Source organism: Truncatella angustata, assembly GCF_020726525.1.
Source record: "Truncatella angustata strain MPI-SDFR-AT-0073 chromosome Unknown BKA67scaffold_8, whole genome shotgun sequence".
NCBI classification, from domain to species: Eukaryota; Fungi; Ascomycota; class Sordariomycetes; order Amphisphaeriales; family Sporocadaceae; genus Truncatella; species Truncatella angustata.
In genome coordinates, this window is record NW_025763388.1 from 2,435,049 (window position 1) to 2,460,197 (window position 25,149).

Consider the following 25,149-nt stretch of genomic DNA (forward strand, 5'->3'; position numbering starts at 1 on the left):
GGCACAGTGATCGGCTTGACAGAGTTGCACTCTAGATCCTCCTCGATTCCTCAAATCTAGCTAGGCTTGTTATGGTTTCACGATGGTCAAAATCGCTGAGACCTGATACATGATACGAGAGATAAGCCGTGGAGGTGCCGTGGAAACATTCCGACAGTTTCCTGGGGAAACAGCCATGATATGCCTTGAGTACGTGCCGAGTACAGTTGCAGTGCTAAGCGGCACGAAACACGCGGCTGTATTCGGCCGTGTACTTTTGGCGACGCTGTGAAAAGAGGGAGACAGAGTGGGTAGCGACATCCGACAAGGCGATGCGGAGCAACCCAGCTAACAGTAGAACGTATGCAATGTGCCCTGGGTTGCCTTGTCTTCGATCCCAACAGCCGGTGATATGTGGCGCCAAGTGGTGAGTTGTCGTATGCGGCTGATAGAGCATCATCCCTACAGCATGTTGGGTTCTGCTTACACAGTATAAAGTGTCTCAGCAATTGCTTCTTAGCTTGTTCGGCGATCTGCTTTGCCAAGGGGTAAATCGCTTCTCCGTGCTTGACTTTATTGTGCTAACACCGGGGAAATGAAGTGGGAATATGTGATGCTGGAGCTATTATCATTGCCTTCTTTGAAGGCATTCATAAAAAGTACCCGGCGTGAGTTACTCCCAATCTTGCAGTTTCCGACTGTTGTTCAGATCTACCGGTCAGTCATTTCTCTGCCTTGGAAGTAATGCCGCGGCCAGTCCGAAGCGAGTGAGCGTTTTAGTATCATCGAGATAGTGGGATTCATTGCATAGCGGCACTTGGTAGTTGGCGCTCGGATGTTGGTGCTTCGACCGGTCGAAGCTAGATGCATGAGGCAGCTTCAGCTTGCTCTAAATTGTGCCGTCGACCGTTTATTTTGATTAGTTTCTAGTGCAACCAGCTGTGTGGGTTTCAGCTAGTCTGTTACGGGTACCAAGTAAACAAGTCCCACCGTTCTGGCTAGCTGAACCAGCCAGCCAGCCCAGCTTGGCATGATCGTGATCGCGTTCGTTGTCGCGGCTCCCCATGATCTTTCTTATTAGATAATTTGGCCTGGAACGAACCCACCGTGTATGATGTCATGAACCGACTGGCCCGTAAGAGCTCCATTTCGATGAGACATCTCTGAGGTGCTCTTTGTTGAAAGTTGATGGAGCTCGTGAGTGGTGCTGGTGTGGCAGCATGATCTTCTGTTTACCACTCATATGCATCGGTAACCTAAAATGCATATCGATCTGGGAGGCGATAAGACCCTGGTCTGCGCCGGAGCAAAGCCTCTGATCTTAGGGCCGCGATTCGCAAGGTCGTTTCTGGACGTTCATTGATCAATGGCATCGTAACAGACCTTTTGTACAGTTTGAGGGGTAGAAGAGGGGCTTTATGCCGAACTAATCGGTCAGTGTCTATTTTAGGGGAGAAGTTCGCGAGATATGGAGCATCTGAGCAAGGATAGTATCCGAGTACTTGTATGTATGTATGTATGTACACGAAATGTCAACTTTTGTGCAGCAATGCCCAGTACAGCATGGATCGTGGAACTAATTTAATTTAATTTTTCTTATTAAGATTTTGCTAGGCCTCTTCCCGGATATGCACGAAGACTTTGAACTGATTTCACGCATGCGGTTAATGACTTCTCGCCAAACTGCAGCAAGAGTGGTCAGTCGCTCTTCCAGTTCTGTGTCTCAGACATGCCACGAGGCGTCCTACATGGTAAGCGATTCCTCGTTGATATGCAACTTATTAATTAGTCGAAGGATGCTCACCACACCCAGAAGAAAGAAAACTGGTTTCAGGGAGCCTAGCTAACGCCACGGGTATCCATAGTGGTAATCATGCTGTAAGATGGTAAAGCGGGTCTAGCATGTTAGACGATCTCAACAAGAGGAGAAAACTGAACGAAGAAAACGTGCCAAAATACTAAAAGCAATTGTTATGACTGCTTGCCGCGATTCGCAATAACTCGGAGCGTAGCGACATTGGCTAGGAAGCCCGGGAGTTGTATTAAAGTAACCTCTTTCCTTTGTGCTGCAACCTGAAGCCTTGTCGGTGGATCCAGTCTCAGTGCAACGATGAGGTTCGAATAAGTAATTCAAAGCGCGCCACCCATGTTCATGATTCCGGGGATTCTTGAGCACTTGGCGCAGGGGAGGTGCAATTGCGGTTGATCAGCGGTTCCCCGGAGATTTGCGCAGAACGATTGATACTATACTTTGAAAGACACTGAGAAATCAACTTGATGTCAAATGCATACCAGTATATCGCGATACCCTGTTACAAGAGAGAGGTACTAGCAGTGTCCCACCAAATTTTTTTTATTTTTTTTTTTTTTTATAAATGTCTGAATATGCTTTGTATAGGAATGATACTGGCCGGTTTCACAAGATGTTTGTTCCACGAGTACGACGTCTCTGGTAGTTGTTGTTTGACAGCACACAGCCGGAAGCCCATGGCATTGGCTGACACAACATGCAAGCAGTATTGACAGCTGAAGCGCAAACTTGGCCTGCAGCATGGGAGGGATTGTATGAGCCAATCATTCAAGCTGTCTGTGTTCCTCTAACTTTTGCCCAATACCGTATTCAGGCGGTTACGCCGCCACGGTCCCACTTGCACTATAAGCACTGAGCAACCGTACCACTCTGATTTGACAGGCGGCGGGCATAAGATCTCGCGATACATCCGCACGATGCGAGATATGATGCGCAGTTTGGTGCCTTACAGGACTGATGCCGTCGTGTGCATGAAATTCTGGCGGTAGGAGTCTTGATCCGATCCAATGACACGATCAAGTATGACATTTACTGCGCTACACACCGATCATTCATATACCAGCGCCTTCAGTACGCACCGCGTTTATACTAGACTAGCTGAATTTATACTATTGGATTTCCGAAGGCGGCTGAGTTCTTCAGTTCAAATGAGGCAAATTCAGTGTCGTGATGGCTTGGTTAGAAATTTTTTGAAACCGAGCAGTTGCACGTCTCGAATGCGCCGATTGGTGCATTCGTGTCGCATGTTTCGTAAATAGTTCGATAGGTGAGCTTTTCGCCGTTGGCCGCCTTTGACCCTGTCCACCATCCCTCCGATGCATTGTTGTCAGGCACCTACATCTGTGCATATGCTACGACATGCATCCTCGTAATGTAGAACAAGGACGGAACAAGGTGGGTAGCCTGAGATAATAGCGAGCTCGAGTCATCAGGCTTCAACATTGGGGTTTGATCACGGTAAGGCATCGCAACCTCAAGGACATAATTGCAACTGTGATACAAAAGCTTTTATCCCGGTCTTGAGCAAACTTACCCCAGTGAGATGACTCCGTACATATGGCTGTAGTGGTCGCTATTAGCGGATGCAATGCATTAGAACCAGCCATTGATAGACGCCGTAAGGCGGCCGCCTGTACGACATGCAGCACCTTTCTTAAGTACGTACGCGAAAGAGGGCGTTTCGGCTCCGGGTATTGACATCTCTTTCATTGCTTGTCAAAGTGACGGGAGAGAGCTATGGTTTTTCTGTGGATTGGCGCTGCGTGATCTGCCCCTCCACCATCCGCCCACCCCCTGCTTTTAGTCCCCCTGCTGAGATCTGAAGGCTTGCCTGAGGTGGGATGGCAAAAGCCACGGCTGTGGCTGAATGCCGATCCGAGCTTTGCATAACCCTCTTGTGTACATTCATTAGGCGCATCGACTGGAAGCGGCTGCTCCTCACGTGGATGACGAGCATTGATGAAGTATTTCCGTGTGCTTGGCCTGAAAGCTGAGTCTGTCAATATTATGTTCCTGAGCACACGTCGTAGAGTGAAAGGTGTCTGATGAGATGCCGCTAGTGGTCAGATCAGACCGATTAAGGCAGGAAGACGCCGCACGGCGCAAGCTGGGGTCACGTCTTCGCGGGGATCGAGACCGTGCTTCCATTCACATTTCCTCAGGAAGCAGTACAAGTCAAGGAGATTCTGTGTGCCTTAGAAAGTCCGTGGAAATAAACGCAGCGTCTCTTCTATACAATATAGATCTTGCCGTAACAGGAAATGGCGTCAAGACCGTCGAGTAGGCGTTGTGATTTCGAAACAACCAGCACGTCAATAGCGTACATGGTACTGTCCGAGCTGTCGGGATCAAGGGAGAAGTTAGACAAAAATATCTCACAAGAACGCCATTGTCTTTGATTTTTTTTTTCCTCGAAAGATGTGTCTGGTATCATCACAGATGACTATTCCGGCTGGCGTTGACGAGATCCATTCGTTTCCTGAAAAAGCATTCAAGGATGCGGTGGAGGGTGAAAAGCATGGACGATCCACTGTGAGCCTCAGGAGCCTGGGGCATCTTACATAATAGACTAATCGTGTCAGGGCTTTCTGTCTAATGCTTTTGCTGGGTGCAAGACATTCCGGACAACAGAATGGCCCGGCAGGGAAGCCGTTGGAGAAACAGTGCCGAAATATGAATAGTGAGACTCTTGGTGTCGAGACTTTGACTTGGTCTAGAGCCAGAGAGCCATTCGTCGCCATCTATCGAGAATCAAGCGCTTGAACTTGGCGTCCCTCATGCCATTTTAGTTCAGGGATGATGCTATGATGTTATGACAAAACAGACCCAGTGTCCGCCGTTGCTATTTGTTAGTTAGTGCTGTGTTGTTTGTACTCGGTCATGCACCTAAATAACGTACCGCGCAGGATCAACAACAACAACATCCTGGCTTGGACATGGACTGCAACAACGCGTAGGCACAGTTGCCGAGTTAAACAGGTGGGCGGAAGGTCTATCACTCCGCAAAGTGGAACTGCAACACTGACAAGAAACAAGGCCTTGTTGATGGCCGGCAATAACAAGCAATACTCCGCTGACCTTAATTTCAAGGTACATGATAGCTCGTACCGGTTGGAGCAGCCAGCTCCGCCCGCTGTAAACAATCCCAGACCTAGACGCAGACCCCAGGCCGCAGGGCCCCCCCTCCTCCTCCCCTCCCAAGCAGCCTACTAATCAAGGTACGTACAGCGCTGCGAATAGCGAAATTACCAGCAGCAGCGAGTTGAACCCAAATGTTCGGGGTGTGCTTTTTTCTTCCTTCTCGTTTGATGGTTATGTCTATGTAGCAGCACTAGCCCGGGCCTTAATCAATTTTATGCCAGAGTTGTGCTATACTATGTAGTACCCAGTATTGCCTCTCAAGTGGTCCCAAGGAAAGCAACAGGACCAGCAACAGCAACAGGAACAGGAACAGAAATGACACTACCGATGCGCCTATCTCTAATTGAGCAATGCTTGGATGCTCTAGTCCAATCCCCAGTTTTGAGGTATGGTACCTTACAGCAGTGCTTTCAAAGTTCACTTGCCATCTCCATGGGCTGAGATCTGGGTTCTTGTTGCATCTTACCGGCCCAGTTTGAGTCAACTTTTGTTTCTCACCTGCAATTTTTAACTTGACGATTTTCTGTTTCGCCCCAGCTGCTTCCACGACAGTTCAGCATCTTTACTTGCACTTCTTTTTACTTTGTTTCTTTTCCTTTCTTCTCACTAATTACGTAGACATAATCACACAGAGTCACGACTACCCCAATTGGTCTCGGGCACGCGAACATTGAACACACGCCTTGCACCTTCGAAGAAGCTGCAGTACAGACAGAAAAAGTAGTCGTAGTTGGGTATCTCTCGAATCCACGACCGCGGGACGACCTCCAAGGGCAGCATTTACACGCCCGCGCCAACACCAACGACAGGGGCCCCTTTGAAAACATCACACACGACACCGCACGACCTCTGCACTGCACCGCACTCGCAACTCAAATTCCCAGTACCGATTGATTTGCTGGCATTCCTCAGAAACAAGCCCCCCTCGTAGCGAGAATTGCGATGGCTTAACATCTGTACAATGGTCACGAGAAAGACTAGGAGAGCCGCTTCTTCTTTTTGCCTCGTCCTAGCAGGCCCCCATTCCTTTTCCTGGCAGTAAGCCCGTCATACCTGGCAAGATGCAGACAGTCCCCAGTGTAAGTGTCTTGGTGTACCCCCCCGTCACCTCCCAGTCATACCCACGACACCGCCCGAGCGTGCGTCTATGATATGCTAAGTCATGGTTGCTTATACTGGCCTGCCGGCGCACTCTGCCCAGGTTTTGCTTCTTATCGCTGTTGCTCTTCTGCATGCACTTCTCGGACAGTTTCTTTGTATGGATGGCATGCTTTGCTTTATCGCTGTCCGTGGGCTACTCGATCTACATATACACAGTGCAGGCGTTGATTGCCCGCCCAAATCTCTCGGGCTTGCAAGCGCTTCAAAGGCTAACCAGCATCACCGCAGCTCATCGGCACCGGCACTGCTGTCGCTGCAGCGGCTACGGGCCTCATATTCGGCGAACCCGCCGATGGACAATTCCCTCCGCCCTCACCACGATCCCACTCGAACAAGAGGACGCCAGCGCATGAGACACTTTTGGACAGAAGTGCCCTATCCCCGCGCCCAGGGACTACAGACTCGGTCGTGGCCATCGCAGAGAGCTTTGCCCAGTTCTCCCTGGCTCAGCAACCAGGAACCCCAACTGCAGCCCAGCCGCGCATGCCTCGCCGATCCTCGCAGGCACAAATAACACCGCCTAAACCACCGTCGAGCTGGCGCTATTCATATGGCAAGCAGGGCGACGTAGGTGCTGCACCTGTTGCTGAGGACGCGCGCGACTCGGTTTCCTCTAACAGCTCTTGGATGCGCAGGCTTTCACTCCGTCCACTATCACAGCACGAAAGCGCCAGATCAAGTCTTGGCCCCGACACACAGTCCATGTTCTCTCATGGTTCAGCAGCGCCTATACTGTCCCCGAATAGTCTTACAGCACCTCAACCCCCCCGGAACAAGCTGGTGAAACGATCGTCTACTAGGCATGGTGCCGATCCGGGTCCAATAATTCGCCGGGGTTCGAAGTCACAGATGCCCACGTTACGGCGACCGGCTACTAGTCATCAGAGATCTGCCACTCTTCACCAGTTGACTGTGGAAGCCGCTCACGCCTCGGCCAAACCCTCGCTCGAGACGCAGCAGCAGCAACAACAACAGCAGCAACTACAACAAACTCGACCCAGGGCGAAGACATTGGCAGCTCCCCCCTGCGAACCCCTGATCGAGGTTCCTGCGACGCACGAGTTCCGGTGGAAATCATTTTTCCACTCCAAGGTTGCAAGAATCGCAACAAAGTCATCCTCCAAGAAGAGCGACGGCACTGTTCAGCAGCTAGGCGAAAAGAGAGTTTGCGTGGAACAGAAAGGCTATCAAAAAGCGTACCTGATTACGCCTAGATCAATCATGGCGTCTCCAGTTGACGACGAGATGATCTATGCTAGCGCCGAGCCTGATACCAGCGCAGAGGTGGAAGATAGCCCCAAGAGCACTAACAAAACAGGCTCATCTCCGGAGGCTTCCCCATCCAAGACACCGCGGCGGTCTATTTCGATGCAATTTAGCTCGCCGACCAGTTGGATATCCAAGACTGGAAGCATTCGCCGCAAGAAACGAGGGGCTGGTAACGTCGATGTTTCACCCACGAACAAGCGCTATGCTTCGGACCCTTTGACATCAACAACAAACGCGGCCGCAATTGATACCGATGCCTCGGACAAGTCTGGTGCAAATGAAACTCTCGACGACCCAAGTGCGGCTAGTAAAGTTGAGACAGACTTGGCGGCCATTTTCCAACCCCCCCACGGCAAGAGGAGCGCGTCATCCCCTCTGCCGCCACTATCCAGGCTTTCAAGCTTTCATATTGACTTGAACCGTCTTGGTACCTCGGGGAACCAAGGCAAGCTAGAAGACGCACCCGCTGCGAGCCTATCACCGAGCAGTGTGAGGGTAAACTCTAATATGTCCCAGGCCCTCACCCTGAACCGTGCATCCACTGTTGCGAGCTCTGAATATCACCGTGGTTTCATGTCGGGAGAGGACGATGACACCACAGGCACACCATATGATTCCCTACGCACCGCTGGGTCTGGACGTCGCAGAACCCTCGACTCGCCCTTGGAGTCCATGTTTGATGAATCACCTCCGAGCACAGCCGGGAACGCAAAGCAACCGAAGCGCCTCTCCATACAAGAGATTCTCGGTCCAGCATTTGTTGAGACTGGTAGCAAGATCATGGAAGAGGACGAAAGTCTACCCACCCCAGTCCGTGCAACGTATGATGATGCCGAAGTTCACTTCCGACTATCCAATATAGAGCAAGGCCAAGACTACAAATTCCCAGCAAACAAATCTAGTCTCACTTTGGCCAGCCGGGAATTGGAAAGGCTTTCTCTTGACGACGATGACGACTTGGACTGGGCCAGGGATGAAGAGGATGGGGTATATAATCGCCTATCCCCTCCCGGCTCAATGAATTCTAGAAAGGGAAGCCCCAACTATAGACCAGCTCTTACCATGGTTAGTGGAAATAGCGCGCGCGACACTTCGAGCGAGCGACCACGAAGTAATGTCTTCGATTGGGCGGAATCTAAACATCACGAAAGGCACGAGAGTGATGGCCATTACCTCCGACCCAAGACGGTCCATGGAAAGAAGGAGCTCGATATGCGGGGTGGACGAGCCGCGAGCCGAAGGACTCCGGTACCATTACATGTGCGAAGTCAAAGTGTTCCCGTTGTCCCGGGCCTGAATCCCGCCGACAGCTCGAAAGCAACCCCGAAGTTCGGCACTTGGGGTCTAGGCTCCAAAAATGTAAGCGAAGATTGGGACGAGGATTTCGAGTTCGAGGATGAAGTTGATGCCAGTCGTCCCGAGGGCAGGAAGGCAGAAAACCGTGTATCGATGGTGGTACCAGCTTCCATTCAAGCCACGCAACCTACGGTGAGGGCTCATTCCGGACAGATTCGCGAGCTGTCTCTGCTTGTTAATGACTTGAAGAGGCTTTGCCGCCTCGGTAGAGAGTTGGACATGTTGAGCGGGTCGTATCCAAAACTCTGGCGAGAAGCCGAGGGTATCATTGCTCTAGCTTCACCTGAAGAGGACCAGCATGAAGACGAGGTGTCTAATACCTCAACCGATGTTGATTTCAATGTGGAGGATGAACGCTTCGTGGACGAAGGCTTCGATGGTGGGGTGCTTGACCACGACCACCTCAGTAAGTTCCACACGCAGTTGAAAACGGCTGTGGTCAAGGAGCGATTCCCTGCGCGGCGGCGGTCCGTCTTCTCTCCAGAAGACGACATATTCGGCAACTGGCCACATACAAACGACGATGAACTTAGGGAAGTCCCACGAACGCCCGAACAGAACCGACCGAGTACACCTTACAATCCTGCTTCAGTCGCGCGTTCTCTGATGGAGTCGATGCACCTTCGTAGAAAAGACCCTACGGACGCTGATTATGATGAAGGCGATTGCAGTGGCAGACTCAATTTTGACACCAATAGTTTGAAGGAATTAGTCAAGCGAGCAGGCGATTTACGCGATTCGCTCTCAGATCTGGTCCGCAGGGCCGATCATCTTACCAGCAGCCCGATGCGCACGCCGAGACGTGAAAGGGTCAAGAATGAAGACGGAAGCCCGGCTTTCACTAGGATGTTTGAAGACCCGGCTTCGACCCCAACTTCGACACGGCCATTACCTCTTAGCCGGAGTAGCACGTCAGGCCTTAGCAGTGGTTCTATGACCGCTTCACCATCGAACGGAATCAACCAGCGTATGCAGATGATGACTGTCAGTTGATGAGCTATACCTCGTCGTCAATCCAATACACGACCCGACCCTTCAGACGGCGTGTGAATATCGGATCACAAAAACAAGAAGCTTGTACATGTACCAATATCTGTTTAATTTGCATAGCGAAGGCGATTCTTTCTATGAAAGAAGTACACGGGCTGTATCACTCGGTCCGCAGAGCACAAAATAACTGCTTTATTTTGGCACATGGTGGCATTGTCTGTAACAGTTGAAAGCTTTGGGCATCTCGACTTTGCATCTGGATAATCCTGTTGTGTCACGTTGAATTTCTTGAAAACAACAATTGATGACGGCCTGTCACTGATGATCGCCTTGTCTGAGGCGTTTGGGTCAGTCAGGCTTGGATCACAACTATGGCAGACTGTCGCAGCATAGAAGGTTGTGACCTTCTGATTATGATTGACGATATATTTCGTTGGCATCATTAAATCTCGCATGATTTCGGGGCGCCAGACGAATCACGACGTTTCTGCAATGCTGTCGATGCAGGCATATGAGGAATCGATGAACAGCCATCAGGCCGCAGGGTGTCTCTTGAGTAATCTACTTCAATATGCAGCTGCGTATGTGCAGCTTCTGCATTGTCACTCATACCATCAACAATCAAATTGCCTCGATACGTTGTGGGCGGTATTCTGGCTTTTCTCGATTCGAACCATACATTTTCTTACCTTTTACTTTTTCCGAACCCTTTTTCTTTTTCTTTTTCCATCTGAAGGCTTACCACGCCATAATACACTGGAACAACATGTTCCCTGCCTCTTGGACTGATAACTTCAGTATGGGCAATGCGTACCAAATCGACTTCGTTCAGCGTTCAGGGGTAAAGGAGTTGATGGATTAATGCTTCCTTTGTTTTCGAGTGTTTTCTTTTGTGGTATCAAAAGGGCAAAAGGGCAAACGGCACATGGTTAGGCATACAATGGGGCATTGTACAATTGGTAGACTCTGCATGATGGTTGGCTTTATCGCCCTGGATGAGCACTACTAGGCTATGGTAGGCACTGAGTTTAGGCAAAGAGAAATCCAAAGTTCCAGGCGATCGCGCTTGCGCTCGCTCTTGGTTTTGTAACCTACAAATATGACTTCTTATTCGGAAAAAAATTTAAATTTTGTGAAATGTTGGGAAACCATGGACGGCTTTTTGCCTATATGTTCTTGACCCGGAGCTGCGACTGCAGAATATTCACAAAAGCTGCAACCTCACTTAATTCAGCATATTTTCTGTTATTTGTCCCAGCAGGATCGAACATGTCCTGAATGCCAAGCAATGAACACCATCCGTCAAATGTTAAGCCTTGCGTTATGAGGTGTAATTGGAGCTCCTGTCGCTCTTCATCCTGGTCATTGACATGCCGAAGCTTTTCAGGGAATAATAACCACAATCTGGTCACTTTTACCAATTCAAGTGATGCTGCAACGCCACCCAGTACGTCGAGGCCGGTCGCCATTATTGGATTCGTGAAGGAATTCAATCAGCTAACGATCCAGACAGACTTTCTTCTTTGAGGTGACTTCGATCGTCAAATCACTTTACACACAGCCTTACCTATAACAGATTCGGGGGATGTGGCTTGCATCTGCAATTATTCCCCTGATTGGTCACGCACTGGCGTACGTGTGCAGCCCCAAGGAGCTATCTTACAATGCCCCCTCTTCAGCAGGAGCTTTCTTTCGTCAGCGATCAAGTCATGCTATATGCCACCAAAAGTTCACACACCCTCTGTTGTCCTCGAATTTCAGCGGTCGACGAGATCGTCCTTGTCAATCGTGACGATCACCATGGGCACGATTGAGATTGCCGCGCAGGGCACTGAATTTGACGGAGTTGACCATTACGAACTCTCATACCAGGCCGAGCTTCACAAGGCTTCGTGGTGACTCGGGAGCCCTTCATCTGGGAAGGATCTACAGCAGGCTTCATCACATCGATATGTATTATCAGTAAAATATACCGAACGTATGGCGGCAAACTGGCTCCTGTACAACAACTTCGCCCAAGCAGAGAACCCTAAATCAGCCAAGGTCATACTAGTCGTATCAGCCATCCCAGAATCATATCGATTGTAGGATGTATTGCATCACAAGATGAACTTGTTCGTCCTGAGGGAATCGTTGTTAAAAGACCACGGGACAGCATACTTGAAGAAAACTCGTGTGCTTTGACCAGCTTCATAACGAAAGTGAGGTCAGGACACCTCCTCCTCTTCGTGAACATGCCAATATCGCCTGCTTCCGAGGCATTGGATGGGATTTCGAGGATGCAGAAGCAACAATCCCCAGACCCCTTATTCTCGAAGAACTCGCACCTCAAAGTGCCCTAAACAAGTGTTTGGACATATGGGACTTGGTGCGCCTTTACTCATATCAAAACCGAATCTCTGCCGTAACGTTGTAGACGGTTTGCTGAGTTTGCACGCCTGTGGCGTCGTTCACGGCAATGTTAAGCCCGAAAACATCCTCATCTTCCCGGAGGGGATACTTACAGCACTTTTGTTGCAAATTCAACTGACTTTAGGCATTCAGTGTCTCAGTCTAGTCATGTAAGGGCGTTACCAGCATTCCCCCCTAAATGGTGAGCGCCAGAGCTGCCCCAACTGTCATCCTCGACGGAGTTGATGAGTTGTGGGAGTTCCATATCACCGACAAGGACAAGAGTGAGACTTATTTCTGGTTACTGGCAATTTTACTATCCTTACTTTCCGTGGCAGGTTCTATCCATGCTTAATGTCCAAAGATCTGGCTCACGGAATATCGTTGGCCTAGGCTGGCATTTCGGCGTTCGAAACTATACCACGATCTCAAGAGAACAGCAAAGGGAAGTATCAAAGACGTGTTTTTTTTTTTCTTACGATCAATGCGAATTTCTCATGGAGCATCTCGTTCCACTCAGAACCAGCAGTACGCGCAGTTTTAGCGACTTGATGAATGTACGACACGGAGATGAAAACTTGCGCTGTGAGGATGGGATTCCCCCATGGAGCAATTGCCGGTTGCCTCATGGCGAGTATGTATAGCTACTGCTAGGTAGCATTCGAGAACACCATCCGGCTAGGCAAAGACTGTGGAATGTAGTAGAACAGCAAGTCAAGCTGGGACACTCGACATCCACGAACTACTTGAAGAAAAATCTATTCTTTGTGGAAACACAGACGCATTGAAAGAGATGACACGTAGAGGTTGGAAGGCCGATGGGCCTTTCTGGGCGCGTTTCATGAGCACCCTTCAATATACCCAAGGACTCACGAGTTCCCGCCGTGGCAAATCCGGGACCTTAATACCCGTTCAAGAATCGAGGGCGCCAGATACTTTGCTCAAGAGAGTACAAGCAAAGAACCCGGATCTTCCACAAAACGACTGGGACAGAAGCGCAACTCATGCAGTGATTTACAGTGCATACTACAAGCAATTAACTGAAGACTACCGGAGCGACTGGCTGGGCCATTGGAAGCAGCGTCGGGACATCCTCCAACGCTATGGTGGCAAAACGATTGCTTTGACGACATCTTTCCAAGCCGTAAGCGGGCCAGACAGGGGGCAGCTGTGGCTAAGCATTCGTTACATTCTGCTCTACAGCATCTTGGTGCCCCCAAGTCGGGTCTATGGGACGAGTTCGACATGGACTGCGATGACGACGAGTCAAAACTTTGGGTTTGCTTGCCTTTGGAGTCTCCTCTGTGTCTGTATGCCCCCGCATTCCTCACACCGTACCTGTCTAACAAAGTTTGTCATGTAATCATGATGCTGATTTGGCCTTGTCTCAATCAGATATTGATTCCCATGCTCATAGTATGGTACAATTGGCATCCGTTGCACGGGTGTCGCAGTTTGGACGACTCTGATTGCCCCGGGTATGTCTCAAGTACCGACTACTCTTTCCTTCTCCCTCTGGTTGTTGGTGGGACAGAAACTTTGATATGGGTCGTTTGCATCGTATTGAGTGACGATGGGCGTTAGAGGCATATTGTCAGGACCTTCAGAGTATAGACGGTAGATATGTAGGCTGGTAATGTAGCGTGGGCCCAAGTCCGAACAACTAATGTGTACTACAAATAGTTACACCAAAGTTCTGCACGAAACCACGGCACTACTTGCATGTTCCATGGGAGGGAAAAAAAAAAAAAAAAAAGGAACCCCCCCCCCCCCCCCCCCCGAAAGAGAGAAAGAGGCACTGGGTTGAAGCATATCGAGTTCTGTACAACGCGCAATGGTGCTGACTTGGGCTCTGCTCATATTTCCACGGTGCCCATTGACTCGAATCGTGGCTGCCTCTGGGACTGGAACTGGAACTTGGACTGGGACCCAGGACTGGCGCTACTCCGTAGGGAGCTAGTCTAGAGAGAGAGAGGAACTGTAGGTTTGGTAGGTATTGGTACTATGCACCGGTAGCAGCACCAGACTAGTCTGAATTCATCGAAGAGCAGGGTAAACCACAGGAGGGGGGAAAGAAGGTGCGCCCCACGTCGGGATGTAAACAGACTAGTTGCCCTAGAAAAGCAGGGGCGCGGCTGGAACAGGGACACGTTCGCTGCCCATGCTTTGTACACATAATAACAATTACGGGGACGAGAAGCACCTGTGCTGTCGGTTGAGTGGACAAAGTGGACTACACAGCAGTGGCAGCCAGTCGCCAGGCCCCGTTTTCCGCTCGCTTTCCCAGACGAGTCTCACCGCCAGCCCGCCAGCCCAAAATCAACAACAATCAATAACCCAAAGGAAAGGGAACTAATTATAACTCCATTCTTTTTCTACCCTCTGCCCAAAAGCCACCCGACTCTTTTTGCCTTTCACATCCACATCCACACCTCTCTCCTTCTCTCGTCTTGCCCATTCGTCTCGACTCGGTTTCCTGCCCAGCTTCACCAAGCTTCGAAACATCCTTCAGCCGCCAAAATGCGTGAGATTGTAAGTTGTTTCCGTCCGACAGCTCCCCCCTCTATCTGCTCTCTACCCGTGCTCGTACTCCGTGCTCCCTCTCAATGCCAGCACCCTGGACGCGTCCAAACTCAACGCCCCTGATTTCCTACCCCACACTATCCCGAGAGCTTTCCACGGTTGGGAAGGATGATCCCAAACCACGACACACGCCCCATCACCAGGCCGCCGTAGCATTTTGAGACGCACAAGCACGAGGACGATGGCTAACACATCGACAGGTTCATCTTCAGACCGGCCAGTGCGGTAACCAGATTGGTGCTGCCTTCTGGTATGTATACACCGACACCATGTTCCGACATGGCCAAGGCCCATGACCATGACCCTGAACGACCAACACCGCAATCACGTCCGTCCACATGCTGGGAGAAAAGAAAACACTAACAAATCTTTCTTGCACAGGCAAACCATCTCTGGCGAGCACGGTCTTGACAGCAATGGAGTGTACGTACAATACCTCTCACCATCGCACAAGCAGCAGATGCTAACTCTCTACAGCTACAACGGCACTTCGGAGCTCCAGCTCGAGCGCATGAGCGTCTACTTCAACGAGGCTTCCGGCAACAAGTACGTGCCCCGTGCCGTCCTCGTCGATCTCGAGCCCGGTACCATGGACGCCGTCCGTGCTGGTCCCTTCGGTCAGCTCTTCCGTCCCGACAACTTCGTCTTCGGCCAGTCCGGTGCTGGCAACAACTGGGCCAAGGGTCATTACACCGAGGGTGCCGAGCTCGTCGACCAGGTCCTCGACGTCGTCCGTCGTGAGGCCGAGGCCTGCGACTGCCTCCAGGGCTTCCAGATCACCCACTCCCTCGGTGGTGGTACTGGTGCCGGTATGGGTACCTTGTTGATCTCCAAGATCCGCGAGGAGTTCCCCGACCGCATGATGGCCACCTTCTCCGTCGTGCCCTCCCCCAAGGTCTCCGACACCGTCGTCGAGCCCTACAACGCCACCCTCTCGGTCCACCAGCTGGTCGAGAACTCGGACGAGACCTTCTGCATTGACAACGAGGCTCTCTACGACATCTGCATGCGCACCCTCAAGCTGTCCAACCCCTCGTACGGCGACCTGAACCACCTCGTCTCCGCCGTCATGTCGGGTGTCACCACTTGCTTGCGTTTCCCCGGCCAGCTCAACTCGGATCTCCGCAAGTTGGCTGTCAACATGGTTCCCTTCCCCCGTCTGCACTTCTTCATGGTCGGCTTCGCCCCTCTGACCAGCCGTGGTGCTCACTCTTTCCGTGCCGTCACCGTTCCCGAGCTGACCCAGCAGATGTTCGACCCCAAGAACATGATGGCTGCCTCCGACTTCCGCAACGGTCGTTACCTCACCTGCTCTGCCATCTTCCGCGGAAAGGTCTCCATGAAGGAGGTCGAGGACCAGATGCGCAACGTCCAGAACAAGAACTCGTCCTACTTCGTTGAGTGGATCCCCAACAACGTCCAGACCGCTCTCTGCTCCATCCCCCCCCGCGGCCTCAAGATGTCGTCTACCTTTGTTGGTAACTCGACTGCCATCCAAGAGCTCTTCAAGCGTGTCGGCGAGCAGTTCACTGCCATGTTCCGTCGCAAGGCTTTCTTGCATTGGTACACTGGTGAGGGTATGGACGAGATGGAGTTCACCGAGGCCGAGTCCAACATGAACGATCTGGTCAGTGAGTACCAGCAATACCAGGATGCTGGTGTTGACGAGGAGGAGGAGTACGAGGAGGAGGAGCCTCTGCCCGAGGAGGAGTAAGCAGCTCACCCATTTGACCAGCTGTAATACCACGCCGGATCACACTGCGAGCGAGCGGGCTAATTAAATCGATTTCGATGCACTACTCTGTTTCACTTTGGCCTATAATACCCCCATCCTACTCTTCTGTCCCAGCCAGTACTGTCACCTATTCCAAAGGCTAGGCCATACCATGCCTCGAAGGCATGGGGCAGCCCTTGTTAGATATCCCCTTGGGCTATGTCGTCAAGTTGTCTAGAACGGAAAAGAAGGGAAATCCCTATTATTTACGAATAGTGACAAGAAGAGAATTGACATTCTTGTACCAATCATGATCATGGGATAATTCTAAGATGACTTGCAGAGCAATGTGAACAAAACCAACACGTGGCTTTTGGTAAATCATGCCCTTGAGAGACAGGACGTAATGGCTCATGATTCCTGTTGCACAATGAGTATGATAGACCCTCTCTAACTTTCCTTGCTGCCTACCTTCCACGTCCGTAAAGACTGCGCATCACATGCCGACAGCGACCCAGCATTCCGACATGTGGAGCATCACAAGTTCTTGCCTACAGAAACTCTTCCTTGATTTCAACTCATAAGATTAACCTGTTGTTTTATGTCTACCAAAATCACAAGAACGCCGGCCACGATGCATTTCGTCTCAATCATGTACCCGCTATGTATCCCAAACCCATATACAACACAGCCCATTCCCTCGCACCTCGACAACCCACGAGCAAGCGAGAACGGGATCAGCAGCTTACCAATCGATACCCGACGGCCCACCACACCCGCTCGGCAAGACCTCGACGGGCTTCTTCATGTCCAGGTCCCCGACCGGCTTGACGCCGGGCTTCTTGGCCCGGAGCCCCTTGAACCCGATCTTGCGGTCGAGCTCGGCGAGCTGCGGGTCCCCGGCCTCGCCCTGCTTGACCCGCCACCGGCTCGTCCCCAGCTCCCGGTCCAGCTCCTCGACCGGCGGCAGCTTGATGTAGACGAGCCCGTCGCCCCGCTCCTCCACCGCGAACGTCGCGATCGAGAGCTCGCCGTCGTTCTTGCACGACCCCGACGACAGGTCGAAGTTGCGCTTGTGGAACGGGCACGACACCCAGGGCGCCTTGGCGTCGCCGCAGGGCTCCGACGCGTCGGCCGAGGCCGTCGAGGTCCCCACGACGGCGTCGGCGGTGCTGCCGGCGGGCGGCGAGGGAGGTGGCGAGGGGGGAGCCCCGGCGCCGGCGGGCGTGCCCGTGGCAGGGTCCATGCCGATCAGGCCCTCGCTGAGCGCGAAGGTGCGCTTGTGCGGACACATCTGCTGCGTGGCGTAGTAGCGGCCGCGGACGCGCCAGAGGGCGAGCTGGGTGTCGCCGCGCTTGATGTTGGCGCTGACGCCGTTGGGGGTGGCGTCGGCGCCGGCGAAGTGCGAGGCCTCGATGACGGGCTGCCAGGTCGTCGAGGACCAGCGGTCCCGCAGGCCCTTGAAGTCCTCGGTCGCCGACGCGTCCGCGGGCCACATGACGGGCCGGGTCTGGCCGCGCTCGGGCTCGAGGTCCGTGTTCTCGACGCGGTCCTCGCTGTTGGCGAACTGCCGGAACTTCTTGGCGATCTCCGGGCTCTTGATGGCCTCGGCCCACTCGTCGAAGAAGGAGTCGACGAGCTCCTGCATCTGGGCCTCGAGCGACGCGCAGATCCCCAGCTTGTCGTGCAGCACAACGTCCTGCAGGTACTTGAGCCCTCCCGGCAGCTGCTCGATCCACCGCGCCGTCCGCTGCAGCTTGTCCGCCGTCCGTATGTAGAACATGAGGTACCGGTCCAGGATCGGTACCACCTCGGTCGGCGCCACGTCCTTGGCCAGCAGCTCCGAGTGCTTGGGCTTGGCGCCGCCGTTGCCCGCCACGAAGATGTTAAAGCCCTTGTCGGTGGCGATGAGTCCGAAGCTAAGGAAAATTTCTTGTTAGCATCGAGTTCGGGTCGCAGTTTAAAGGTGTGAAGGGAAAGATGCGATATGGCTTACTCTTTGTTTTGCGCCTCGGCACATTCTCGCACACATCCAGAGACACCGCCCTTAATCTTGTGCGGGGCGCGGATACTCTTGTAGCGCTCCTCGAGGCGCACGGCCATGCCCACACTGTCGCCGACGCCGTACCTGCACCACGTGGTGCCGACACAGCTCTTGACCGTCCTCAGGGACTTGGCGTACGCGTGGCCGCTCTCCATGCCGGCGTCGATGAGGGTCTTCCAGATGTCGAGCAGGTCCTGCTTCTTGGCGCCGAACATGTCGATGCGCTGCCCGCCCGTGATCTTGGTGTACAGGCCGTACTTCTTGGCCACCTGGCCGATGACGATGAGCTTCTCGGGCGTGATCTCGCCGGCCGACACGCGCGGGACGACGGAGAAGGTACCGTTGCGCTGGATGTTGCCCATCCAGCGGTCGTTGGTCTCCTGCAGGCCGTGCGTGCCGCGGTCCATGACGTGGCGGTTCCAGAGGGACGCGAAGACGCTGGCGACGGCGGGCTTGCAGGCCTCGCAGCCCTCGGCCTCCCTGTCGTTGCCGGCCTCGCGCATCACGTCCGGCATGGTCGTGAGCCGCTTCACCATGATGATGTTGTACAGGTCGGCGCGCGAGTAGCTGAAGTGCGAGCACAGGAAGTTGGTCACCTCGGCGCCCATGTCCCGCATCGTCTTGTTGAAGATGGTCGTCACCAGCGGCATGCACCCTCCGCAGCCCGTGCCGGCCTTGGTGCACGCCTTGACGTCGCCCAGCGTCTTGCACGTCCCGTCCTTGACAACGTCGACCACGTCGCCCTTGGTCACGTTGTGGCACGAGCAGATCTGCGTGTCGTCCGTCAGGTCGTCGCCCTCGTCCTCGCCTTCCTTCTTGGCGCCCAGGATCAGCTGCGCCGGCGGCACATCGAGCTCCTTCTGGTTCTTGACGAGCGGCACCAGTTTGATGTAGTCGCTCGTGTCGCCGATCATCATACCGCCGAGCAGATATTTGCCGTCCGTGGTGAAGAGATATTTCTTGTACACGGCCTGGAAAGGATCCTTGTACGTGAGAGCCTTGACGGGATGTGCTGGCGGTCCATTGACGGCCGTATTGACAGCACTCTGCTCTACAGACTTCTTTCGGGCCGCACGAACAGGAAGTTGACTGGGGCCATCACGGTCTGCGAAGAAATCACCAAAGCTGGCGACGTCGACACCTAGCAGCTTGAGCTTCGTGCTCAAGTCCGGACGCTTGAACACTCTGGGCTGGTGAAGCTTGGCTTGTGTCAGGTTGAACGAGAGCACATCGGCCATCTCGACTCCAGGGGCGATCAAACCGAAAGTCTGGTCCTGCCAGCTGGCACACTCGCCAATGGCATAAATATCTGGAATGTTGGTGCTTAATTTATCGTTGACGATGATACCGCCTCCCCGAGCCGCGCAATTGATTCCGGCACCTCGAGCCAGGCTGTCTCGGGGCCGCACGCCGATGGCGAAGCAGATTGTGGAGCACTCCATCTGCTCGCCGTCCTCGAAGACGACTCCCGTGACCTTGTTACCTTGGTCGGTCGTTACTCTGCCGACACGCTTGTCCAGCAGGACGTCAACGCCCAAGTCCGTGACTTTCTCGACGACGAGCTCACCGGCATCCTGGTCAAGCTGCCTGCTAAGAACCCAACGGTTCCGCTCAATCAGCTTGATCTTCCTAAAGCACTCGAGATCCATCATGGCCTTGGCGGCCTCGAGACCGAGCAGGCCACCGCCGACCACAGCACCGACGGTCCCCTTTTGCTGCTCTCCAAACGCGATGAGCCTCTGCAGGTCGTCTATGTTCCTGTAGACGAAGACGCCGTTGGCGTCGTGACCAGGTGTATGTTTTGGCAGGACGGCATCTGATCCGGTCGCCAGGACAAGCACATCGTATGGCACGACATCGCCGTTTGAGCAAGTGACGCTCTTGCTTTCCGAGTCGATATTGGTGACCAGTGTGTTGACGTGGTATCCCAGCGCATTGTCTGGCGCGTGAGAGGTATACCAGTCTTGTGGGTTCAGGTACAGGTTCTCAACTTTCCGGTGGTCGAAGAAACTGGTCAGACCCACGCGATTGTATGCGAGGTGTGCCTCCTCGCCGATGACTACAATGTCCCACTCGCGCGTCCTCGCGTCTAGCTTGAGGACCTTTTCTCTGTGGATGAACGGTCAGAAACCGGTGGTTTTGAGATGCGCAAAATTGGTGTACTCGACTTACACGAAGGCGATGCCGACCATGCCCAGGCCGACCACGACCAACCTTTTCCTCGAACCGGCTGCCATTGTGAGGCTTGTTTGTGTGATGGGCCTATGTGAAGCGATGCAGCTTGTCGGCACTACTACGTCACAGAGCCTCCTTTGTAGCACCAGGATGGCTTTGCAGGTTGTTGCAGCAACAGCAGTAACCTCAATTTCAGGGTGGCTGTACAACTAAAGCACAGAAATCGGGGGTATCACGAACAAATGATAGGAAACTGCAGACGTAGAATTGAACAAAGGAGAGCAGAACTCGGCTTGAAACCTACGAAATACCGAAAACACTTCTAGATACATAACTTTACACTATCTGGATCTCTGATCTTGACTCGAGATCAGCATCTCCGGACTCTGGTCTCTAGCGCACTCACCAATCACTGGCACAGCAGAAGAACTGACTGCTGCCGGGAACGGAACGTGCCTATTGGCTGCGGTGGCCCTGAGACTTGGAACCGCCTTTATCTGGGGACCCGGGACTGTATGATGCATTTCCACGGTTCTGGGGGGTGGCCGCGGGCATTTGTGAAAGGTCGCGAGAGAACCTGACAAAGCTGGTGCTGATAAGAACCCGCTGGTCGAGAAACACGATTGGCCAATAGAGGCCGCCCTTGGCATCGACGGCATACAGATGGCCACAAATAGCGTGGCACCGCGGAGAAGAGATAACGATAGTGGGGTGATGCGTGCTTTTCTTTTGGGGGAGTGAGCCTAGGCCGCCTCGGAGAGCTGCCATCTTTTACATCATCCCTCTGCCTCATGTTTTGTGGCCTTCCGGTCGACATGTTCCGGCCAAACGACAATTGGGCGGTCGACTGCGCGCTCGCATGTTATTACGAGAATGTTTTGCGGCAGCTGTCGGAACCTCCATGGCCCACTATGCATCGTCTCATGGTCTCATGTTCTCTTGCCCAATGTGTCACCAACGGGACCTAATTACATAACTGATGATTGGTCCATCCACACTTGGCTCAAAATTCATAGTGCATCAAATTCGTCGCAATCTTGAAGGCCGTAGTAAATTGTGCTATCCACGGTGCACCCATGCCGTCAAACGATATACGGGGAGTCAATATCTTCCAATGCTATTATATCCATATGTGCTAGATCTCGGCCTTAACTACAACAAGGCACTTGGGGGACGTTAAAGAAATTTGTATTACATAACGTAAAGACCAAATTGATGTGCTAGGCTTCTTCCTATTATTCATTAAATCAGCTCAGAGCATGGCATAACACAAGCCTTGAACACGATGGACCTCAATCAAGCGTTGCCTTCATACTCTGGTCAATCAAAAAGTGGCATGGGACGAGTACATAGTGACGGTAAGTATCAATAACATATAACGCTAGAGAAGACTGCCTATACTTGACTTGCCATGATGCAAGGCACGACCCAAGAGCTTGGAGGAAAGACAAGGACAAGAACATGGAATATTGCCATTCATTGGAGTGATTTACCATGGCTAGATGCTCCTAACGTACATACGTGGTGTGCTTGTCAGGCTTTTAGAGAATACACGAGTATATTGCATTGTGGCCTTGGATGCCAAAGATAATAGTACAGTATGGACTATGGAGGTCACTCTTCAATTCAGCAAATGCCAACTATATCATTCAGTTAGCTTGTAGTGTTTTGACTATCTGACATTACACACACCACACACCATAACATGTTCTAAGCCAAGGAGCCATCTTTGGTCTGATGTTTGCGTACCTGCCATGACAATCGCCGAGCGCCTGCCTATTTGCTCCAGACTGTCTCTTGCACTTGGATGTACGGGTCTTTGGAGAAACTTACTGCAGTGGAACGGCCTGGAGTGCTCAAACGGTCGAGAATTTGAATTGACTGCGTTGACAGCTCCCATGGGGCAGGAACCCCTATTCCGACCATATATTGAAGCAAGACTATTTTCTGCCTCAGTTTTACATGTCCACTCTCGAATTCTGACATCACGAATCGCCGACTGCTGGTAGTTCCCAGCAGCCTTTCATGCCACTTGGCGTATCTCAAACCAGCGATATTCCACATAACCACCATGTTCTTCGTCAAAACGATGGCTTTCGCAGCCCTGGTTGCTGGCACCCTATCTGCGCCTGCTGTCACCACGACCCATACTGTTACCAGCGAGGCCACGGCCAAGTTGCCTCCGTCACAAACTCTTGCAAACGTCGGAGTTGCCACCGCACCTACGCCTGGCCACGCCATCTGCGGCGCCCTTGGCACCGACTGTCCTCGTCCGGCCATCACAACGGCCGGCATGACGATGGCTCCTCCCCCGCTGATGACGATCAGCCTGATCAACAGGCATGGGGAGGCTCTGAGCACGTACCACTCCAGCAACACCGGCGCTTCCCCCGCCGTCTCGGGTCCCACTACGGCCGGCACTCTTGCCGCCGGAGGCACTGCCGTCAACGCATATCCCACAGGTGTAGGTGGTTCCCTTCTAGTTTGCCGAGCACTGGATATAGATATTTACCGAGACAAGTTGTGGGCCGGTAACATCCAGATCGGACTTGCCCGATTCTCCTTCGACCGGTTCCTTTCTGCGGTCGAAGCAAACTTCGTCGTCCCGAAGGACCATGAGGGCATCCACTTTACCGATGCCGGGGCCGACATCGATGCCTCCTTTGCGTGAGTATCTTCGACTTTGCACCAATCCGCTCGTACGACAGCCGGTACTGGCTGACCGCGCCCGTTTCTAGCGCGGGCTATTCTGTCCCGCTCACCTGCAGCTGCGATGGCGTCAAAGTCACGGGCTGCAACAAAGACCTCTTCAGCCTCTCCACATGCCCCGTAGGGCAACACATCCCATGCCAGCCTGGACCAAGAAACCTGTACTAACGTCTGGCAGAACCTTGACGCCCCTGGGGCCTGCCGGAACCCCGTGGTACTCGACACGGATATGGCGGCTGCCGACTTTTTCAAGCCTTATGCTGGCCAGGCGTACACCTACCCCAACGACCAATGAGCGAATAGCTTTGAAGAGTGCCCCAGCGCCAACTTTGTTTGCTGTGTAGGAACGAGCTGCCCTTGAATGTATGTACGATAGCTATTATCAAAGACACACGACATGCGAATCTCTTTTTAGAGATCCTTATGTGGAACTGGTTCGGGGACTATAGCTCCCTCCACAGAAACTCAGATTATTTCTCCCGCCGACCCGTGCTTTTCTCTATGCTGAGTTTTGGGAAATTCTCGGGCACTGGCTTCTGTTCTCGCCAAGAAAGTCCCCGTCCTTTGTTTTTGAGCGGCATCTGCACGTGGCAAGGTTTGATCCAATGGCAGTTTTGAAGGACTGGTGTCCTTTGTTGAGACTGAATGACTGGCCCTTTACATCCAGGGCTAAGACCATGTGTTTCTGCATTGAACAAAAAGCGGCGCGGATTGTAAATGAAATTCCTAGACGACTGGGAAAATTTCACGACTCGAAGATGCTAGGAGGTTCAGAAGGCTTTCAGAGAATTCAAGTGACGACAAAGTTACCCAAATCATACCACCGAGGCCATAGGCTACATCTTTGGGTAGCTAGAACTTAACAGAAACATGCAAATCATGTCTAATATGTCTGATAATCGCCCTAGGCAAGCGAGATTTCAAGCATGCTCACTATTAATAGCTGTGTATCATTTGGTCATAAATGTTAACTTTTATTTCGCAGCCTGGTCCTATCTGTCAGACTAAAAGATTACGTGAATTAGGCTGTACAACTTCGCTGATGACTATAATTTAGTACTGAGATGGTCAAGCATTTTCGGAACCAGATTCGAGTGACGGTCATGGCACAGAACTTCAGCGTTTGACTTCCGGCGGGCAGCCGTATGCAGTGCTCTTTACTTTCGAAACCCATCGGCTTTGGCCTGAACATTCTATGGAAACTGCTGGTATACAAGAGCAATCAGGACTGGTATCACCAGATTTAGCCCTGATGTGGTATCTAGCGCTCGCCAAACCCTCCTCACTACACGATATTACGCGTCATCGCATTGCAGCGTAATCTTGGTGGTGGATTGTTACCACGAACGTGCATGGCGAACGTGTTCCCAGCTTATTGCAAGTTCTCTTGTAGAGCTTCGATTCACACTTCGGGCAAGAGAATGGAAGTTTATGCTCTGAAACGAGAACACAGATAATAAAGCCGAGAACTGGAACGCGGTACCTGGAAATTTCTGGTTTCGACGTAGCGATTTGTTCATTTCGGCAGTTGTACAATACCAAGAATTTCGACGGGAAAATACCCAACGACACCAGACGAATATATGTTGACCCTTGAACGTGGTTCGCACCACAGGCCGGGGAACGAGCCTATTGGTCAGTATCATCCCTTTTCTTCATCCAGCAAGCCGAGGTTTAGCGTTGCCCTGGCCTATGTTCTGCATTAGCTGTGCGCCAGGGAAGGAGAAAAAAAAAACCCCCCCAAAACAAAACATCATATTGACGAATACGCCACTGGGCATCTTAGATGCACCTGAAACCGCATGATGACCACCAGACTCATTAACA

At 52.4% G+C, this 25,149-nt stretch overlaps 5 protein-coding genes across 5 annotated transcripts; 4 read left to right on the forward strand and 1 right to left on the reverse strand.

Annotated features, from left to right (window-relative positions):
* The first annotated feature begins 5,874 nt into the window (after window positions 1-5,874).
* Window positions 5,875-9,761, forward strand: BKA67DRAFT_404777 (uncharacterized protein). Its single transcript, XM_046096719.1, has 2 exons — window positions 5,875-6,009; window positions 6,320-9,761. The coding sequence occupies exons 1-2, from the start codon at window positions 5,992-5,994 to the stop codon at window positions 9,707-9,709; spliced, it is 3,408 nt and encodes a 1,135-aa protein (XP_045954583.1). The 5' UTR covers window positions 5,875-5,991; the 3' UTR covers window positions 9,710-9,761.
* Window positions 9,762-12,701: 2,940 nt separating this feature from the next.
* On the forward strand, window positions 12,702-13,681 carry BKA67DRAFT_539894 (uncharacterized protein; the record flags this gene model as incomplete). The annotated part of the gene is made up of 4 exons (XM_046100706.1): window positions 12,702-12,731; window positions 12,780-13,241; window positions 13,301-13,447; window positions 13,493-13,681. 4 exons carry the CDS (start codon window positions 12,702-12,704, stop codon window positions 13,679-13,681), a joined length of 828 nt encoding a protein of 275 aa, XP_045954584.1.
* A 470-nt stretch (window positions 13,682-14,151) lies between these two features.
* Window positions 14,152-16,824, forward strand: BKA67DRAFT_579379 (tubulin beta chain). The gene is made up of 4 exons (XM_046103767.1): window positions 14,152-14,629; window positions 14,881-14,930; window positions 15,062-15,103; window positions 15,158-16,824. The coding sequence occupies exons 1-4, from the start codon at window positions 14,618-14,620 to the stop codon at window positions 16,392-16,394; spliced, it is 1,341 nt and encodes a 446-aa protein (XP_045954585.1). The 5' UTR covers window positions 14,152-14,617; the 3' UTR covers window positions 16,395-16,824.
* Window positions 16,825-17,139: 315 nt separating this feature from the next.
* BKA67DRAFT_524115 (uncharacterized protein) lies at window positions 17,140-20,675 on the reverse strand (the record flags this gene model as incomplete). Its single annotated transcript, XM_046098539.1, has 4 exons — window positions 17,140-17,496; window positions 17,554-18,313; window positions 18,391-20,547; window positions 20,611-20,675. 4 exons carry the CDS (start codon window positions 20,673-20,675, stop codon window positions 17,140-17,142), a joined length of 3,339 nt encoding a protein of 1,112 aa, XP_045954586.1.
* A 2,009-nt stretch (window positions 20,676-22,684) lies between these two features.
* On the forward strand, window positions 22,685-23,617 carry BKA67DRAFT_695014 (uncharacterized protein; the record flags this gene model as incomplete). Its single annotated transcript, XM_046109291.1, has 3 exons — window positions 22,685-23,280; window positions 23,352-23,442; window positions 23,501-23,617. 3 exons carry the CDS (start codon window positions 22,685-22,687, stop codon window positions 23,615-23,617), a joined length of 804 nt encoding a protein of 267 aa, XP_045954587.1.
* Window positions 23,618-25,149: the final 1,532 nt, after the last annotated feature.